The sequence below is a fragment of the Mesoplodon bidens genome (genome assembly GCF_964165515.1).
Source record: "Mesoplodon bidens genome assembly, chromosome: 11".
NCBI lineage: Eukaryota > Metazoa > Chordata > Mammalia > Artiodactyla > Ziphiidae > Mesoplodon > Mesoplodon bidens.
In genome coordinates, this window is record NC_138167.1 from 77,307,941 (window position 1) to 77,325,651 (window position 17,711).

The 17,711-nt window shown below is 41.8% G+C and overlaps 1 protein-coding gene across 5 annotated transcripts in view; it reads right to left on the bottom strand.

The window, feature by feature from the left end:
* DRAM1 (DNA damage regulated autophagy modulator 1) overlaps positions 1–17,711 on the bottom strand; it is an 88,176-nt gene that overhangs the window by 54,223 nt on the left and 16,242 nt on the right. For all 5 annotated transcript variants that reach the window (XR_014017108.1, XM_081249742.1, XM_081249740.1 and 2 more), the window contains exons 2-3: positions 9,624–9,691; positions 3,902–4,044 (exon numbers count right to left, since the gene is read on the bottom strand). Coding sequence is in view for 4 of the 5 variants with exons in the window: in XM_081249742.1 (XP_081105868.1) it covers positions 3,902–4,044; positions 9,624–9,691 (211 nt within the window). In the remaining variant the exon portion in view is untranslated. The remainder of the gene's footprint in view (positions 1–3,901; positions 4,045–9,623; positions 9,692–17,711) is intronic.

The window sequence follows — 17,711 nt, forward strand, 5'->3', positions numbered from 1 at the left end:
ACAGCTGCTTGCAGAAGATGACCAAGAGAAAAAAGCCTTCCCGGCACTGGAGTAAATGCCAGGAACTTGCTTGTTCCATAGCAAACGTTTGGCTTGCTGCGAGTTGGGCAAACGGGCCTGGTTCAGTAATAATCTCTCAATAAAACTGGGGGAAAAATCCCATATTAAACCAAAAAAACTATAAAACAATTAAGAAAAACAAATCCTTTTCACCCCTTGAATGTTAGGCACAGCACACTTGAGCAAGGGAAAATAAACAAAAGGCAAGGCATCTAATGCTAATGAGCTGGGGTTGTTTTAGGAATAACCTGATAGTCCTGGTACTTTCCACTCTCCATTTTCTCTCTATGCTAATAAGTAAATCAAATCCTGAATTTACATACTTTGTTTCCACCCCCCACGAGCACTGTCAGGAAACTTGCTTCCTCAACCCTGGCCAATTCAATACATCAGATCTTAATCTGCAAGCTTCAGGACACCCACATGAGCCCTGATGAAATCAGATCAAAAGGCCCTTGAATTAGCAGGAGGTGTATGTCCAGTGTGCCCTTTTCACTGTGGAACACATATTCTCTCATCAAAGATGTCTTTTAGAAGGGAAACGGCTCAGATCAGACATGAATTTTGGATAGAGCTTAAGATGAAAACCTGGTAGCTTTTTTTGAAACTCTTGTTAATTTAAAAGAGAATCAAAGTAGAGAAAACTAGACTATTGAGAGGATTCAACCTCAGGAAACTTGACTTTTCCAAAAAGGAGACTTCTTGAGGCACAGGAAAGCATTGACGGAGATTGCTCGGTGAGGAGACAACAAAAAGTAGACTTCTTGAGGCACAGGAAAGCATTGACGGAGATTGCTCGGTGAGGAGACACCAAAAAGTAGCCATCTTATCCACCAGTGCGGGAAAGAGGGCTAGCTATGAACGTCTGGTAGGTGCAGTTTCCTCCCGCTCAAGAAGAACCACCAGTCAGTGCTCTCTCCTGCCCTCACATCTCTAATTCTTCTTGAGGCAACGGCTCACGTTGGTTTGCTTATGGCACGCCGAAAATGAATTACAGGATATCAAAAAAGGAAGTTGTAAAGATATATTTATGGGAACAATGACAAGGCAAATCCTTTGCCCTCAGGAAAGTTAGAAGTTTTATTTCTGGTCTTTGTGAAGATGTAATCACTTCACAGAAACCTTAAAAGGAACCAAAAGTGTAATTATCTAACCACCTAAGCCTTCTTCCTGAAGTCTGCCCTTTATGGTTTAAACACGGATGGCAGTATCACTTGTGATGTTGAGTCATTCCGAGAATAATGTGATGGGATATCATACACTGCATACTATCCCCCCCACAGGACAATTCATACCCACACTCCACTAGACAACTTATATCCTTCCAGGTTGCCACCTTCCCTTTGAAAATAATTTTTCCAGCGTGCTTTCTGATGTTAGAACTGTGAACTGTGAATTTTTTTCCCTAATTTTATGAAAAATAATTTTTAGCATTCTTTTTTTTTAAGTTTATTTATTTTATTTTTGGCTGCACTGGGTCTTCATTGCTGAGCGCAGGTTTTTCTCTAGTTGCAGCGAGCGGGAGCTACTCTTCGTTATGGTGCGCGGGCTTCTCATTGCGGTGGCTTCCCTTTGTTGCAGAGCGTGGGCTCTAGGCACGTGGGCTTCAGTAGTGGCGGCACGCGGGCTTAGTTGCTCCGCGACATGTGGGATCTTCCCAGACCAGGGCTAGAACCCGTGTCCCCTGCATTGGCAGGCGGATTCTTAACCACTGCGCCACCTGGGAAGCCCTAGAACTGTGAATTGTGTACATGCTTTTTTCTCACGGAGATTTTCTCATTCTGGCCTTGAGGTTAACTCTTCCCCACAGGTTCTGGGCAGACTGCTTCAATCAAAGGTGACTTCTGCCTCTCATGACTCATGGGATTTGGGGAGAGTATTAACCTCTCTGGGTCTCCATTTCTCCATTGATAAATGAGGAAAATAATACTACCTATCTTCTAAGGTCATTATTAGAATTATACGAGTTAAAGCATGAAATGTTTTCATAAATGTCTGTCACCTAGAAAACTTCAGTAAGAATTCCCAGGCAGTCCAGTGGTTAGGACTCCGTGCTCTCTCTGCCAGGGCCCGGGTTCAATCCCTGGTCAGGGAACTAAGATCCCACAAGCCGTGCAGCCCGGCCAAATAAGAAAAAGAAAAAAGAAAAAAAGAAAACTTCAATAAATGTTGTTATGGAACCCAAAATGCACACAATCATAAAACGTAAGGAAATGTCATCAAGAGTCTCTACCATGTGACAAATATCATAGGCAACTAGTGGTGTTTATTTACTAATACAGAGACAATAAGAGTAGGAAAGTCAAATGAAGCCAGAAGCAAACTGAGTTCACAAGATACCCTCCTGGAAGCCCTATAGGCTTGCTTCAGGGAGTCTACAAATTTGGCTCTCACCTTTCACCAGTGTTAACAAGGAAACACTGTTAGTTGTGGATTTGTAACATCCCAGAACGAAAACTTGTTGACCACCAGACCTGGGAGAATATCCCTGCCCTAGGTTGTCCTGAAGGTTCTGTGTCATACAAGGAAGGGTGCCTCACCCCTCACAACACAGCACTGAGTTTCCCAGAGCACTTTATTATACTGTCCCCCACCAACAACAGATGGCTTCCTGCATGTGCAGGGCAGAAAAGGTGATTCTCTGAGGCCCACGTGGTGCAGGTGAGGGAGAGGGCCCTCTGACAATGGTCTGACTCATGCAGGAGCAGACACTAGAGAACAGGTGGACAGCAGACGGTACAAGTGGAGGCCTGAGGTTATCAGCCTCCCAGGTACACACCAGGAGGCAGTTCCCCTCTGGTGCGGCTTCAGTGTGCAGATGTGGACTTGAACAGCCAGCTAGCATTGAAGGCTGACACCTTTTTATAAAGTAAGCACCACAGAAGATCAACCCACTTCCGGTGGGAAAAAAGTTAAAGGAGTACCCCCAGGCAGAGCCAAAAGTCCTCCAGGAGTAACTTCCTTTCTGCGGTCACAAAGGGACAATGGTGATGACAGAGCAGGCCCTCCAGGGTGTTGGCCTATAGTGATGAACCGATGACCATGAAGACGGCTAAGTACAGACTGCTGGGCACTGTACATTATCTCATTGAATCCCAGCAATAACCCTGTGAGGCGAGTGCTCATAATTAGTACTCATTTGAAATACAACACATACTTGTAAAATATTGCCTCCATAGACAAATACCATGCCTTCCTGAAAGAGACCTCGGAATGAAAGGAATCCAAAAATTAGAATAAAACATGTAGGATTTTTACCAACACTTGACACAGTAAGAATATGTCAAGTGGACTCTGCAGTAGTTGTTATATAAGTTAATTTGCTCCAGTAAGGCCATATTTTGGCCCTGCAACTGATTAGCTGAGTAACCCTGACCAAATTATTTCACCTCCATGTCCCTAGATCCTCATCTGTGAAAGGAAGAGACCAGATGCCTCTCTTTGAATTGAACACCAGAGGCCCAAACAGTAGAATCAGTAAACATACACACACTCATACACAGAAACGTTTTCACGATGTTAATGAAATCATTACAATGACTGAAGTAGCTCTCCCAGCACATTAAACCACATCAACAAGAACACAGAACAATCCGGAGCCCACAGCATGGTCTGAAGCATGCTCTCTCAAACATGCACCCCATCTCTCCCAAGTACTAGGCTGGGCTGACTTTCAAATGACAAAGGTTTGTTGCTAAGAAGCAAACTATCCCAATATTCATACACTCATCAACTATTTGAGAGCTAAGCTAGCACAAGCGTGCCTCTGGAGCTCTTGCTTCTCTCCTCCAGATACATATACTCCATCACCCCCAATAACCAAAAAAATTTCAGTTCATACCTGGAAACTGGCTACAATGCCCATTCCGATGCATCCCACCAATCCTAGAACTAACGACACCAAGTTAAAAACAGGAGTGCTGGAATAGCTGGTTTGGTTTTGCTTCTCTACGAGTTTATATCTTGTGTACATCGTGGCTGCACCTGAAAAAGAAAGGGACTCTGATGAATTTTTATTGTTTGACTTTTTAGAAGGAAAAACACATGAACAGTTTTTATGGCTTTTAAAATAATTTGTATTTTCAGTCTCCTGATTGCAATAGTCTCCCCACTCGCTCACACCTGCCCTTCCTCACCCCATCTTACTCTCCCCTGCCATGTGATGCATACACACACACACACACTGTCTTGGCTGTTATCCTTTTCATATAAATGCTATTGTGCACGTATTGTTCTGGGACTTGCTTTTTTATTTATGTAAAAATGTTCCATGGTTGGGACTTCCCTGGTGGCACAGTGGTTAAGAATCCGCCTACCAATGCAGGGGACATGGGTTCGAGCCCTGGTCTGGGAAGATCCCACATGCCGCGGAGCAACTAAGCCCGTGCACCACAATTACTGAGCCTGCGCTCTAGAGCACACGAGCCACAACTACTGAGCCCAAGTGCTGCAACTACTGAAGCCCGTGTGCCTAGAGCCTGTGCTCCACAACAAAAGAAGCCACAGCAATGAGAAGCCCACGCACCGCAACAAAGAGTAGCCCCCGCTCGCCACAACTAGAGAAAGCCTGCGCACAGCAACAAAGACCCAATGCAGCCATAAATAAATAAATAAATAGATTTAAAATAAATAACTAAATAAATTTTAAGACTAAAGATGTTCCGTGAAGATCTTGCCGATGTCAGTACACATAGGTCTACCTCATCATGGTATACAGTGAGATGCCATATTTATTTCATCTTTCTCCTAATGATAGATTTCTACATTATATGTTTTCCCTATTACAAACAATGCTCAGTGAACATCCTTATATAGAAGGCTTTGGCGCACTTTCCGTGTTTCTGAAAGATGAATTCCTAGAAGTAGTATTACTGGGTCAAAAAACTATGCTCAATTAAAATGCCAAAAAGTAGCTCCAAACTGCTCCAAGACTGAGGCAATTTATACTCCCACAGCAGAGTTTGAAAGCAATTCTGTATGCCCTGTCCTTTTAATTATTGCCAATCTAACAAATGAAAAATGGCAACCTGTTTGTTTAATTTGCATTTCTCTGATAGTCAGTGAGATTGAGCAACTTTCAGTGTCACTGCTCATTTGCATTTCTTCTGAAAATTGCATGTTTATCATTTTTTTTATTTTTGAGTTTGTTCATTTTTAATTTGTAGTTGCTCTTTATACATCATGTACATTAGTCTATTGTCTGCTATAAATATTACAAATTTTCTTCTGGTCTGTTGTTTGTCTTTAACTTCATGAATCTTTCATCACTTAGAAGTTTCAATTTTTATCTACCCAAATCTGTCAGTTCTTCTATTTAGCTTCGGGGTTTTGTGTGTGTAAGTTTAGATAAGCTTTTCCATCCTAAGGTTTTAAAAATATTTTCCTATACTTAAATCCAAATCCTCTTTTTTTTAAGATTTAATTTTATTTATTTTTGGCTATGTTGGGTCTTCATTGCTGTGCGTGGGCTTTCTCTAGTTGCAGCGAGTGGGGCTACTCTTCTTTGCAGTTGGGCTTCTCTTTGCGGTGGCTTCTCTTGTTGCAGAGCACGGGCTGTAGGCGTGTGCGCTTCAGTCGGTGTGGAGCGTGGGCTCAGTAGTTGTGGCACACGGGCTTAGTTGCTCCATGGCATGTGGGATCTTCCTGGACCAGGGCTCGAACCCATGTCCCCTGCACTGGCAGGAGGATTCTTGTCCACTGCACCACCATAAGAGGAAGTCCCTCCTCTTATGGTTTTGTTCTTCATGTTTACTTCTTTAATTGCCATTGGCTTTTGTGAATGGTGTGAGAGCAAATTTAACTCAGCAAATTTAGCTTACAGAAAAAGTCACATAGATATGCAGAGATATGTTTAAAAGATATTCACTTTACCATTGTATATTATAAAATGAAAAATACCCTAAATGTTTAACAATAGGGGACTGAATTATAAATTATTATACGTCCATGAGATGGATATCATGCATGTGTTAGGATAAAGTAGATTTCTGTGTGTTCAATGGTGTTATGGTGGCCATAATATTTTTTGCTGAATTTTTAAAACCAGTCTAAAAGCTAATCATTTATCATAGAGCATTTTAACATTTTAAACAGAGATATTCATGTCAGATTCTCCCTTGCCTAGAAGCAAAAAGCTACATTTATCACTTGCTAGTGATAAAATAATCTTCTAAATCTGGACTCTGGGCAAGGATGGTGTAAGAGGGCACTGGGATTGACTGACTCCTATTTCTACTTCCCCTTGCTCACCTCCAAAACCTTGGGAGGAGAAGACCACAAATGAGTGATGGGGTGAAACTCCCTCTACCAAGGAGGATGAACCAATTCTGAAGATGCTAAGTCACTAGGTAGGCTTTCCAGCACCTCTGCCCCTTCCCGCCCTGCATCAGTAGAGAGGGCCAGAAAGTGCTGGTTATGTGATGGGTCCCTGGCAAACAGCTGATTGTTCTGCAGGGTTAAGGGTTTATGGAAAGAGCCCTACCTCTTCCATCCATATACCCTCATCACCCATAGAAGACTGAGTTTTTTAGTCATTACATTAATGGGCTCATGAGAGAGGGTTGTAGCCTCTCAGCTGCATCTCAGGTGCATTTGAGGAACTGAAAAATCATAGCTGAGTGAGAGACAAACTGTTCCATGCTTCACCTTTCCCTTCCTTTGTCAGTGGTTCAAAAGCTTTTGTGAGTATCCAAGTCCCTTAGAGCGCTGGTTCACAGCACATATGCTTGGGCCCCACTTCCAGAAGTTCTGATCCAGTAGATCTGCAGTGTGGCCCTGGAACAGGCCTTGGAACCAGCACCCAATAGGATTTTCTTGTAAGTTACCTTCAGAACACACTCTGAGAAACATTAGCTTCTAAACTTTAGGTGTCTTTGGCTTAACGCAAATGCATTGGATATAAATCACAATTTTAGAAATTACATTTAAAATCCATTTCAAATTCCTGTGGCAAATTACCAGATAAAGTGAATAGTTCTATAATGAGGCCATAAATAACTTTGGATTTCTAGTCACTTGAGTTTCTCAAAGTAGAGCAAAACTGTAGTTGCAAAGGTTATACTTTTTAAAAAATCACATATACCAAGCATAAACCCTAATGTAAACTATTGACTTTGGGTGATAATGATGTGGCAATGTAGGTTCATCAGCTGTAACTAATATATTACTCTGGTGGGGGGATGTTGATAATGGAGAAGGCTGTGGGGGGTGTGAGGGAGCAGGGTATATATGGGAAATCTCTACCTTTTCCTCAAGTTTTCTGTGAATCAGAAAATGTCCTAAAAAATAATGTTTGTTAAAAAATAACAATAAAAGAGGGCAGACAGCAGAAGCAAGAAGAACTACAATCATGCAGCCTGTGGAACCAAAATCACATTCACAGAAAGATAGACAAGATGAAAAGGCAGAGGGCTATGTACCAGATGAAGGAACAAGACAAAACCCCATAAAAACAACTGAATGAAGTGGAGATAGGAAACCTTCCAGAAAAAGAATTCAGAAAAATGATAGTGAAGATGATCCAGGACCTCGGAAAAAGAATGGAGGCAAGGATCGAGAAGATGCCAGAAATGTTTAGCAAAGACCTAGAAAAATTAAAGAACAAACAAACAGAGATGAACAATACAATAACTGAAATGAAAAATACACTAGAAGGAATCAAGCAGAATAACTGAGGCAGAAGAACAGATAAGTGACCTGGAAGGCAGAAGGGTGGAATTCACTGCTGCTGAACAGAATAAAGAAAAAAGATTGAAAAGAAATGAAGACAGCCTAAGGGACCTCTGGGAAAACATTAAACGCAAACAACATTCGCACTATAGGGGTCCCAGAAGGAGAATAGAGAGAGAGAAAGGACCTGAGAAAATATTTGAAGAGATTATAGTTGAAAACTTCCCTAACATGGGAAAGGAAATAGCCACCCAAGTCCAGGAAGCACAGAGAGTCCCAGGCAGGATAAACCCAAGGAGAAACACATCGAGTAATCAAATTGAATAATTAAATTAAATTTAATTAATTAATTTAATCAAATTAAAGACAAAGAAAAATTATTGAAAGCAACAAGGGAAAAACGGCAAATAACATATAAGGGGACTCCCATAAGGTTAACAGCTGATTTCTCAGCAGAAACTCTACAAGCCAGAAGGGAGTGGCATGATATACTTAAAGTGATGAAAGGGAAGAATCTACAGCCAAGATTGCTCTACCCAGCAAGGATCTCATTCAGATTCGATGGAGAAGTCAAAAGCTTTACAGACAAGCAAAAGCTAAGAGAATTCAGCACCAACCAAACCAGCTCTACAACAAATGCTAAAGGAACTTCTCTAAGTGGGAAACACAAGAGAAGAAAAGGACCTACAAAAACAAACCCATAACAGTTAAGAAAATGGTAATAGGAACATACATATCAATAATTACCTTAAACATGAATGGATTAAATGCTCCAACCAAAAGACACAGGCTTGCTGAATGGATACGAAAACAAGACCGATATGTATGCTGTCTACAAGAGACCCACTTCAGACCTAGGGACACATACAGACTGAAAGTGAGGGGATGGAAAAAGATATTCCATGCAAATGGAAATCAAAAGGAAGCTGGAGTAGCAATACTCATATCAGATAAAACAGACTTCAAAATAAAGAATGTTACAAGAGACAAGGAAGGACACTACCTTGGATGATCAAGGGATCCAAGAAGAAGACATAACAATTATAAATATATATGCACCCAACACATAGGAGCACCTCAATACATAAGGCAACTGCTAACAGCTCTAAAAGAGGAAATCGACAGTAACAAAATAATAGTGGGGGACTTTAACACCTCACTTACACCAATGGACAGATCATCCAGACAGAAAATTAATAAGGAAACACAAGCTTTAAATGACAAAATAGACCAGATAGATTTAATTGATATTTATAGGACATTCCATCCAAAAACAGTAGATTACACTTTCTTCTCAAGTGCACAAGGAACATTCTCCAGGACAGATCATATCTTGGGTCACAAATCAAGCCTGCGTAAATTTAAGAAAATTGAAATCATATCAAGCATCTTTTCCGACCACACCACTATGAGATTAGAAATCAGCTACAGGGGAAAAAATGTAAAAAAAACCAAACACATGGAGGCTAAACAATACATTACTAAATAACCAAGAGGTCACTGAAGAAATCAAAGAGGAAATCAAAAAATACCTAGAGACAAATTACAATGAAAACACAATGATCCAAAACGTATGGGATGCAGCAAAAGCAGTCCTAAGAGGGAAGTTTATAGAAATACAAGCTTACCTCAAGAAACAAGAAAAATCTCAAATAAACAATCTAAACTTACACCTAAAGGAGCTAGAGAAAGAAGAACAAACAAAACCCAAAGTTAGTAGAAGGAAAGAAATCATAAAGATCAGAGCAAAAATAAATGAAATAGAAACAAAGAAAACAATAACAAAGATCAAAGATCAATAAAAATCAATAAATAAAAATACATAAACTGTAACATTTTACTTCACGTGAGATTGGTAATTTTTAATTTATTTATAATAATTATTGTGTACTTACCAAGAAATGCAGAGAAGTTTATCATAAATCCAAAAATACCACTCTCTGGAGGTGTTGTTCCTGTATCACTGAGAAAGAGAAGACACGTCCAAATTAATAAAAAGGAATTCAGTTCAGCCCTCTGGGCAGGCATTTAATTGGCAGGTATTATATTGTGTCCCTTCTGGGTGTTCAGCCACTTTGAATTCCAAAGATTTGACCTGATTTTGTTCTAAAGTATTTTCAATTTGGGCTCTGAAAAATTAAAAACTATTTTTTCTTTTTTCCCCAGTTTTACTGATATATAATTAACAAACAGCACTGTATAAGTTTAAGGTGTACAGCATAATGATTTGACTTACAGACATCATGAAATGATCACCACAGTAAGTTTCATGAACATCCATCATCTCATATAGATACAAATTTTTTTGAGAACTTTTTTTGTTATAATGAGAACTCTTAGGATTTACTTTCTTAACAACTTTCATATATAACATACAGCAGTGTTAATTATATTACCCATGTTGTACATTACCTCCCTAGTACTTATTTATATTCTAACTGGAAGTCTGTGCTATTTGACCACCATCATCCAATCCCCCTCTTCCTCACCCCTGGCCTCTGAGAACCACAAGTCTGGTCTCTTTTCCTATGAGTTTGTTTGTATGTTTGTTTGTTTTGAAGTATAATTGACAACACTATGTGAGGAAATATTTAAAGTGAATGGTGGTGGTGTTTTTCAGATGATCCCACCTGAAAAATCTGATGTGTGTGTTCATTCTTGATGAGGAATTGAGTGAGACTATTTTGGGGGGGGGGTCTAAAATCACTTTTGAAAAGTCTACTATTTGAATATTAAATATACATAAACACATCACTTTAATTTTTAACAATATGATTTATGCATAAGAATTTACACTGCTGAAAATATGATAGAAGGCTGAGCAATAAATATTATTGATGCCTGTCAGTACTTTATGGAAATAGGGTATCATGGGTATTACTCATGGTGATAAATTATTTTAACAAAAAAATAGCTTCTATGAGACATATTTCAGATGCAGTCTATCAATTAATTAATTCAATGAGCTGGAATGTAGCATTTGACATGTGCTGGCTTCTATTCATTAATGCCAAGGTTTACGTTTTTATACTCTCAAGCTGCTTGCATAAAGCACAGTTTCAAACTGATGGCAAAGGCGCTCCCGACATGAAACAACTCGTACTTGTCTTGAGTGTTTCCACGTTTTAAAACAGCTCTGAAATTTAAGTACTGAAAAATGGATCAAGTTGAAAAGATGCACTTCAAAGTGTTTGAAAAATTCCACAGGAAGCCTGTGTGTGCAGGAAGCAGGAGTCTTTAAGCTTTGTGAACACTTAATATTTGAAGAGTATGAAGAGGTTAATGTTCCCCCTTCCCACAAATTCCTCTAGTCCCAATTACTTCAATCTCAGTGTCACTTGTACCTGTAAGAATCTGAAGGGTTTAGAATTTAACATTACCATTTTTCCTACAAATAATCTTTTTTCTCACTAAAGGGATGTTGAGGTGAAGGCTGCCCAACGCTTGGGGTGCCCTTCTGAGCACATCGTCCTGAATGGGCGAGGAGGGGACGGGAACCAGTGATGGAAACAGCTGGTGGAAACAGCTCATGTGTGCCCTTGGGCAGCACTTTTGCCAGAAAATTCTCACAGGGAAAGGAAGCCTTCTATTCTTGACCTCAGGGTATAAAAAAGCAGCTACCGATGACTCATGCAAGAGTACTTGTTGGCACAGGTCTGAGAGGAATCTGCCATGTGCCAGGAAGATTGTTGGTTGTGGAGAAGTGAGGAGGATATTCAGCAGGGTAGGTAGGTGGGGGGACAAAGGTGCTCTAACAGGAGATGAGAAGATGACCATACTTGGGAATGATCTGTCCAGGGAGAGCAAACCAGGACATATTTCAAGGGCCCAGGTATGCAGTCCACATGGCATCGAACATGTGATTCGAAAGCTCAGAATTTCAGAGTGATATTTTATTCTTGCTTATCTGTACATTTAAAACCATACAGGCAGGGCTTCCCTGGTTGAGAGTGGTTGAGAGTCTGCCTGCTGATGCAGGGGACACGGGTTCGTGCCCCGGTCCGGGAAGATCCCACATGCCGCGGGGCGGCTGGGCCCGTGAGCCATGGCCGCTGAGCCTGCATGTCCAGAGCCTGTGCTCCACAATGGGAGAGGCCACAACAGTGAGAGGCCCGCGTACCGCAAAAACAAACAAACAAACAACAACAACAACAACAACAAAAAACATACAGGCAGAATCTGGGAATTCCCTCGCAGTCCAGTGGTTAGGACTCCATGCTTTCACTGCCATGAGCCTGGATTAGATCCCTGGTCAGGGAACAAAACAAAGAACCCACAAGCCACACAGCGAGGTCAAAAACAAAAACAAACACACAAAAAAACCCATACAGGCAGAATCAAAAGTGCTTTGCAAACAGCCTTTCCATATGCATTTGTTGAATGAATGACTATCAGTACTGGCAGTAGACACTACTTTTTGAACACTTACCATGTACCAGGCACTGCTGGGTGTTCACCCTACGTCATTTCATTTCACCCTCTCAACCCTGAGGTGGGCCTATTACCAACCCCACTTTATTAAGGAGGAAACTGGGTATTGGAGAGGTTATATAACTTGTTCCAGGTCCCAGTGCTATCAAATGGAGGGAATCTACATTCCATCCATGTGTCTGACTCTGCTTTCCTGCCTCCTCTGTGCTTTAACAGCAGGCAAGGAACGAAGCAATTAGAAGAATGACTGGGGGAGGAGAGCGAGCACAGATGTGCTGGTAAATGCTTAACAAACAGCTCTAGAGGGAACCTGATTTGTAACACAGGCCAATTTCCATGCTATAAATATTCCCAATATGTCAAAATTCAAGCTACCAAAATGCTGGTCACTGAACAAGGAGTTGGGAAAAAATGCACACAGTTGGCTCATCATGCCTTAGTTGTATACCAGGAAGGTGTAAAGTAGGTTAAGACCTCATAGCTTCTCAGATGCCATCATTTAATAATAAAACACCTTTGAAAAATGGTTCTGAAGAACCTAGGGGCAGGACAGGAATAAAGACGTAGACATAGAGAATGGACTTGAGGACACGGGGAGGTGGAAGGGTAAGCTGGGACAAAGTGAGAGTGGCATGGACATATATACACTACCAAATGTAAAATAGATAGCTAGTGGGAAGCAGCCGCATAGCACAGGGAGATCAGCTCGGTGCTTTGCGACCACCTAGAGGGGTGGGGTAGGGAGGGTGGGAGGGAGACGCAAGAGGGAGGAGATATGGGGATGTACGTATATGTACATCTGATTCACTTTGTTATAAAGCAGAAACTAACACACCATTGTAAAGCAATTATACTCCAATGAAGATGCTAAAAGAAAAAAAAGAATAAACTGGAAACTAATACTACATTGTAAATCAACTATATTTCAATAAAAAAATTTTTTTAATTAAAAAAATAAGAAGAAGAAAACACTTTTGGGCTTCCCTGGTGGCACAGTGGTTAAGAATCCGCCTTAGGGGACATGGGTTTGAGCCCTGGTCCAGAAAGATCCCACATGCCGCGGAGCAACTGGGCCTGTGCGCCACAACTACTGAGCCTGCGCTCTAGAGCCCGCGAGCCACAGCTACTGAAGCCCACATGCCTAGAGCCTGTGCTCTGCAACAAGAGAGGCCACCGCAATGAGAAGCCCACCCACCACAAGGAAGAGTAGCCCCCACTCACCGCAATTAGGGAAAGCCTGCGCGCAACAACAAAGAACCAACGCAGCCAAAAATAAATAAATTAATTAAATAAATTTAAAAAAAAACCCACCTTTGACAATTATTCACCACCATGGTCTGATTTTCTTTCAGGATTACTCAGTCCATAACACCCACCATCAATGCATGAGTACCAATGGGCCTACATTCCTACACTTGGCACTACAACATAGGAAACAATACTACAAACATAGGGGAAAATATGAATGCACCGCATTCATAACCAGTTATTTGATTAAATGAAATCATCTTTTAAAAAATTTTTATTTGGCTGCAAAAATAACCATAAACTTTATCCACTCATCAACAAAATATTTATGGGACACCTACCATGTGTTAGTACAATCTGAGTCACAAATTTCCCTATTTATCAGGTAAGAGTGGTCAGTGTGTGATTTATTTCCATTAAGTGACAAAGTGGTACCTAAACTACACTTGGTGATTTTTATTTATTTATTTATTTATTCATTTATTTATTTATTTGGCTGCATTGGGTCTCAGTTGCAGCATGCAGGATCCAATTCCCTCACCGGTGATTGAACCCAGGCCCCCTGCATTGGGAGCATGGAGTCTTTACCACTGGACACCAGGGAAGTCCCCCATTTGGTGAAATTTTGCTTAAGAATATTTCAAGAGGGGGGCTTCCCTGGTGGCACAGTGGTTAAGAATCCGCCTGCAGATGCAGGGGACACGGGTTCGAGACCTGGTCCAGGAAGATCCCACATGCCACGGAGCAACGAAGCCCATGCGCCACAACTACTGAGCCTGCGCTCTAAGAGCCCCGTGAGCCACAACTACGGAAGCCCGCGTGCCTAGAGCCCATGCTCTGCAACAAGAGAAGCCACCGCAATGAGAAGCCCGCGCACTGCAATGAAGAGTAGCCCCCACTCACCACAACTAGAGAAAGCCCGCGCGCAGCAAAGAAGACCCAACACAGCCAAAAATAAATAAATAAAATTAATTAATTAATTTTTAAAAATTCAAGAGATAAACAACGAAGTCCTACCATATAGCACAGGGAACTATATTCAGTATCCTGTGATAAACCATACTGAAAAAGAATATGAAAGAGAATATATATATATATATATATGTATATAACTGAATCACTTTGCTGTACAGCTGAAATTAACACTTTGTAAATCAACTATACATCAATAAAATTTTGTATAAAATTTAAAAAGAAAAAGAGTATTTCAAGAAAACTTTCCAGGGAATTCCTGGTCTGGTGGTTAGGACTCTGTGCTTTCACTGCTGAGGGCATGGGTTCAGTCCCTGGTCAGGGAACTAAGATCCTGCAAGCCATGCAGCTTGCTGCGGCCAAAAAAAAAAAAGAAAAGAAAAGAAAAAACTTTCCAAGCAGAAAATAAAACTGTGGCCACTTCTAAGAACTTTTAAGGATAGTAGTGGTTACCTACTATCGTTAATACAAACGGAAGGCTCCCTCTTTCATCTCAGCCACTGACATGCCATGCTGACTAAAGAAGACCCAGAAACTCAGGGGCCATGTGCCATGCAGTCATGCCATGGCTGCATCATCAAACGTCGGAAGCACCCAGAGGCCTGGGTAACGCGGATGGCATCCATCACCACAGGATCAGCTTTGACAAATATCACCAAGGTTACTTTGTGAAAGTTGGAATGAGGCATCACCACTTAAAAGAGGAATCGGAGCTTCTGCCCCACTGTCAACCATGATAAACTGTGGACCTTGATCAGTAAGCAGACATGGGGGAAATGCTACCAAAAACAAGACTGGAGGTGCTCCGATCATTGATGTGGTGTGATCAGGCAGTTCTGGGGAAGAGAAAGTTCCCAAAGCAGCCTGTCATTGTAAGCAGATAGGGTAGGGGGGCCCTGGAGGAAAAGAACCAGATATAGCTTTTTGACATTAGAGAAGCCATTTAGCCCTAAACCATTTTATGATCTAAGCCTGGCTGCAATGCTTGCCCTTGAACAGGTCTCAGCAGTAATGAACTTAAGGGAACAAAGGAACAAACAACTGTTACCAGGCAAAGTGAGTAACAATAGCAAAGATAATAAGTCAGTTGTAAAGACTCCCAGTTCTGTTTCAATGGTAAAGATTAGCCTGAAGCACTTTCTGGAACTGTTTCACAGAATTTAAACCCCTCTGGAGGGCTCATTCACCAGATGGACTGGAACCTAAGGGATGAGAATGTTGACCTTTTCTGATCCTCGTGACATCAAATGACTAAAGCTAGGACATTGTCGACCTTTGCCCCGATTCTATGCTGAATTCTCCTCTGTTCAAGCCCCTTCATGAGTATGCAGGTAACCTAGCTTAAAGCTTCCCCAATGTTGCTGTTTGGGGAGACTCTGCTTTGGGAAAGGTCCCTGGTGTTCTCCTTACTTGCTGCAGTAATAAATCCTTCCTTCTTCCATTGTTTGGCTTGGCTGTGTCTTCTGGCTTGACACCTACCAAGAGGTGAACCCACTTTTTGGGGTAAAATTGTCATGAAGGTTAAATTCTTCAGCAGAAGAGCTGAGGAGAATATTAAGGGTGTGTGTGCATGTGTGTGTGTGTGTGTGTGTGTGTGTGTTGGGAGGCAGGGTGGGGGAGTGCCTTGTCCTGGTAGCTTGAAGTCACATGGAGGGAGATTCTTAAATGTTAACAAGTGCATTTCTTTAAAAATAATATATTATACATTTTTTCATATATATATATATATATATATATATATATATATATATATATATATATATATATATGAAAGCCTCTCTTACCTTAAAATGTTCTTTTCAGTCTTTCTTTTGGTCTCCAAGCTATTACTTTACATCATAAGTAAATACTGTATCACACCTTCCACCTGACACTGGAATCTAGATGAACATAACACCAAGGGGGTACCAAGGGAACCTGTTGGTAGCCTCTTTTTCTTTTACGTTTTTTAAGCTCACAGTAAATGATCATATTGTGCAAAGGCAGAGGTAGTAGGATTTGGTTGGCACAGCTGTACTTGGGCACCTGATTCAGGAAAATGGAGAATGAGTGCCATGCCAAAGCAGTTGCCTCCCAATTTGGCAGAAGTAGTCCCCTTACCCAACTCCCACAACATCATTCTGTATCACATGGCTTAAAGACCTGGCCCAGATCCATCCACCTCCTCACTTGCCTCCTAGTAAATGAGGCACTTCCTGGAAACTGTACAGGGGGATAAGAACTCATTGTTCATTTGCATGTGGCTTAGAACCTGTTGAGGCTGTTATGTGTACACACTTGTGCCTAGGAAATCAGTTTACTGTGGAAATATTTACTGTGTTTCGATTTCTACAAGTTTTGTTCATCACGGAAAATTCCAAACTGTTTATCTAACACCTTTCTCCAAACTAATTTATGATGTTAAGCCACTTCATAATCACTTGGTGCTCAAAGGGATAAAAACAATACAAATAAGACGTGCATTGGTTCAAGATGGTGGAGTAGAAGGACGTGTGCTCACTCCCTCTTGCGAGAGTACCGGAATCACAACTAACTGCTGAGCAATCATCAACAGGAAGACACTGGAACTCACCAGAAAAGATACCCCACATCCAAAGACAAAGGAGAAGCCACAATGAGATGGTAGGAGGGGCACAATCACAGTAAAATCAAATGCCATAACTGGTGGGTGGGTGACTCACAGACTGGAGAACACTTACACCACAGAAGTCCACCCACTAGGAGTGAAGGTTCTGAGCCCCACGTCAGGCTTCCCAGCCTGGGGGTCTGGCAACGGGAGGAGGAATTCCCAGAGAATCAGACTTTGAAGGCCAGTGGGATTTGATTGCAGGACTTCAACAGGACTGGGGGAAACAGAGACTACACTCTTCGAGGGCACACACAAAGTAGTGTGCGCATCGGGATCCAGGGGAAGGAGCAGTGACCCCATAGGAGACTGAACCAGACCTACCTGCTAGTGTTGGAGGGTATCCTGCAGAGGCGGGGGGTGGCTGTGTCTCACCATGAGGACAAGGACACTGGCAGCAGAAGTTCTGGGAAGTACTCCTAGGCGTGAGCCCTCCCAGAGTCCACCATTAGCTCCACCAACAGCCTGGTAGGCTCCAGTGCTGGGTTGCCTCAGGCCAAACAACCAACAGGGAGGGAACCCAGCCCCACCCATCAGCAGACAAGCAGATTAAAGTTTTACTGAGCTCTGGCCACCAGAGCAACACCCAGCTCTGCCCACCACCAGTCCCTCCCATCAGGAAGCTTGCACAAGCCACTTAGGTGGCCTCATCCACCAGAGGGCAGACAGCAGAAGCAAGAAGAACTACAATCCTGCAGCCTGTGGA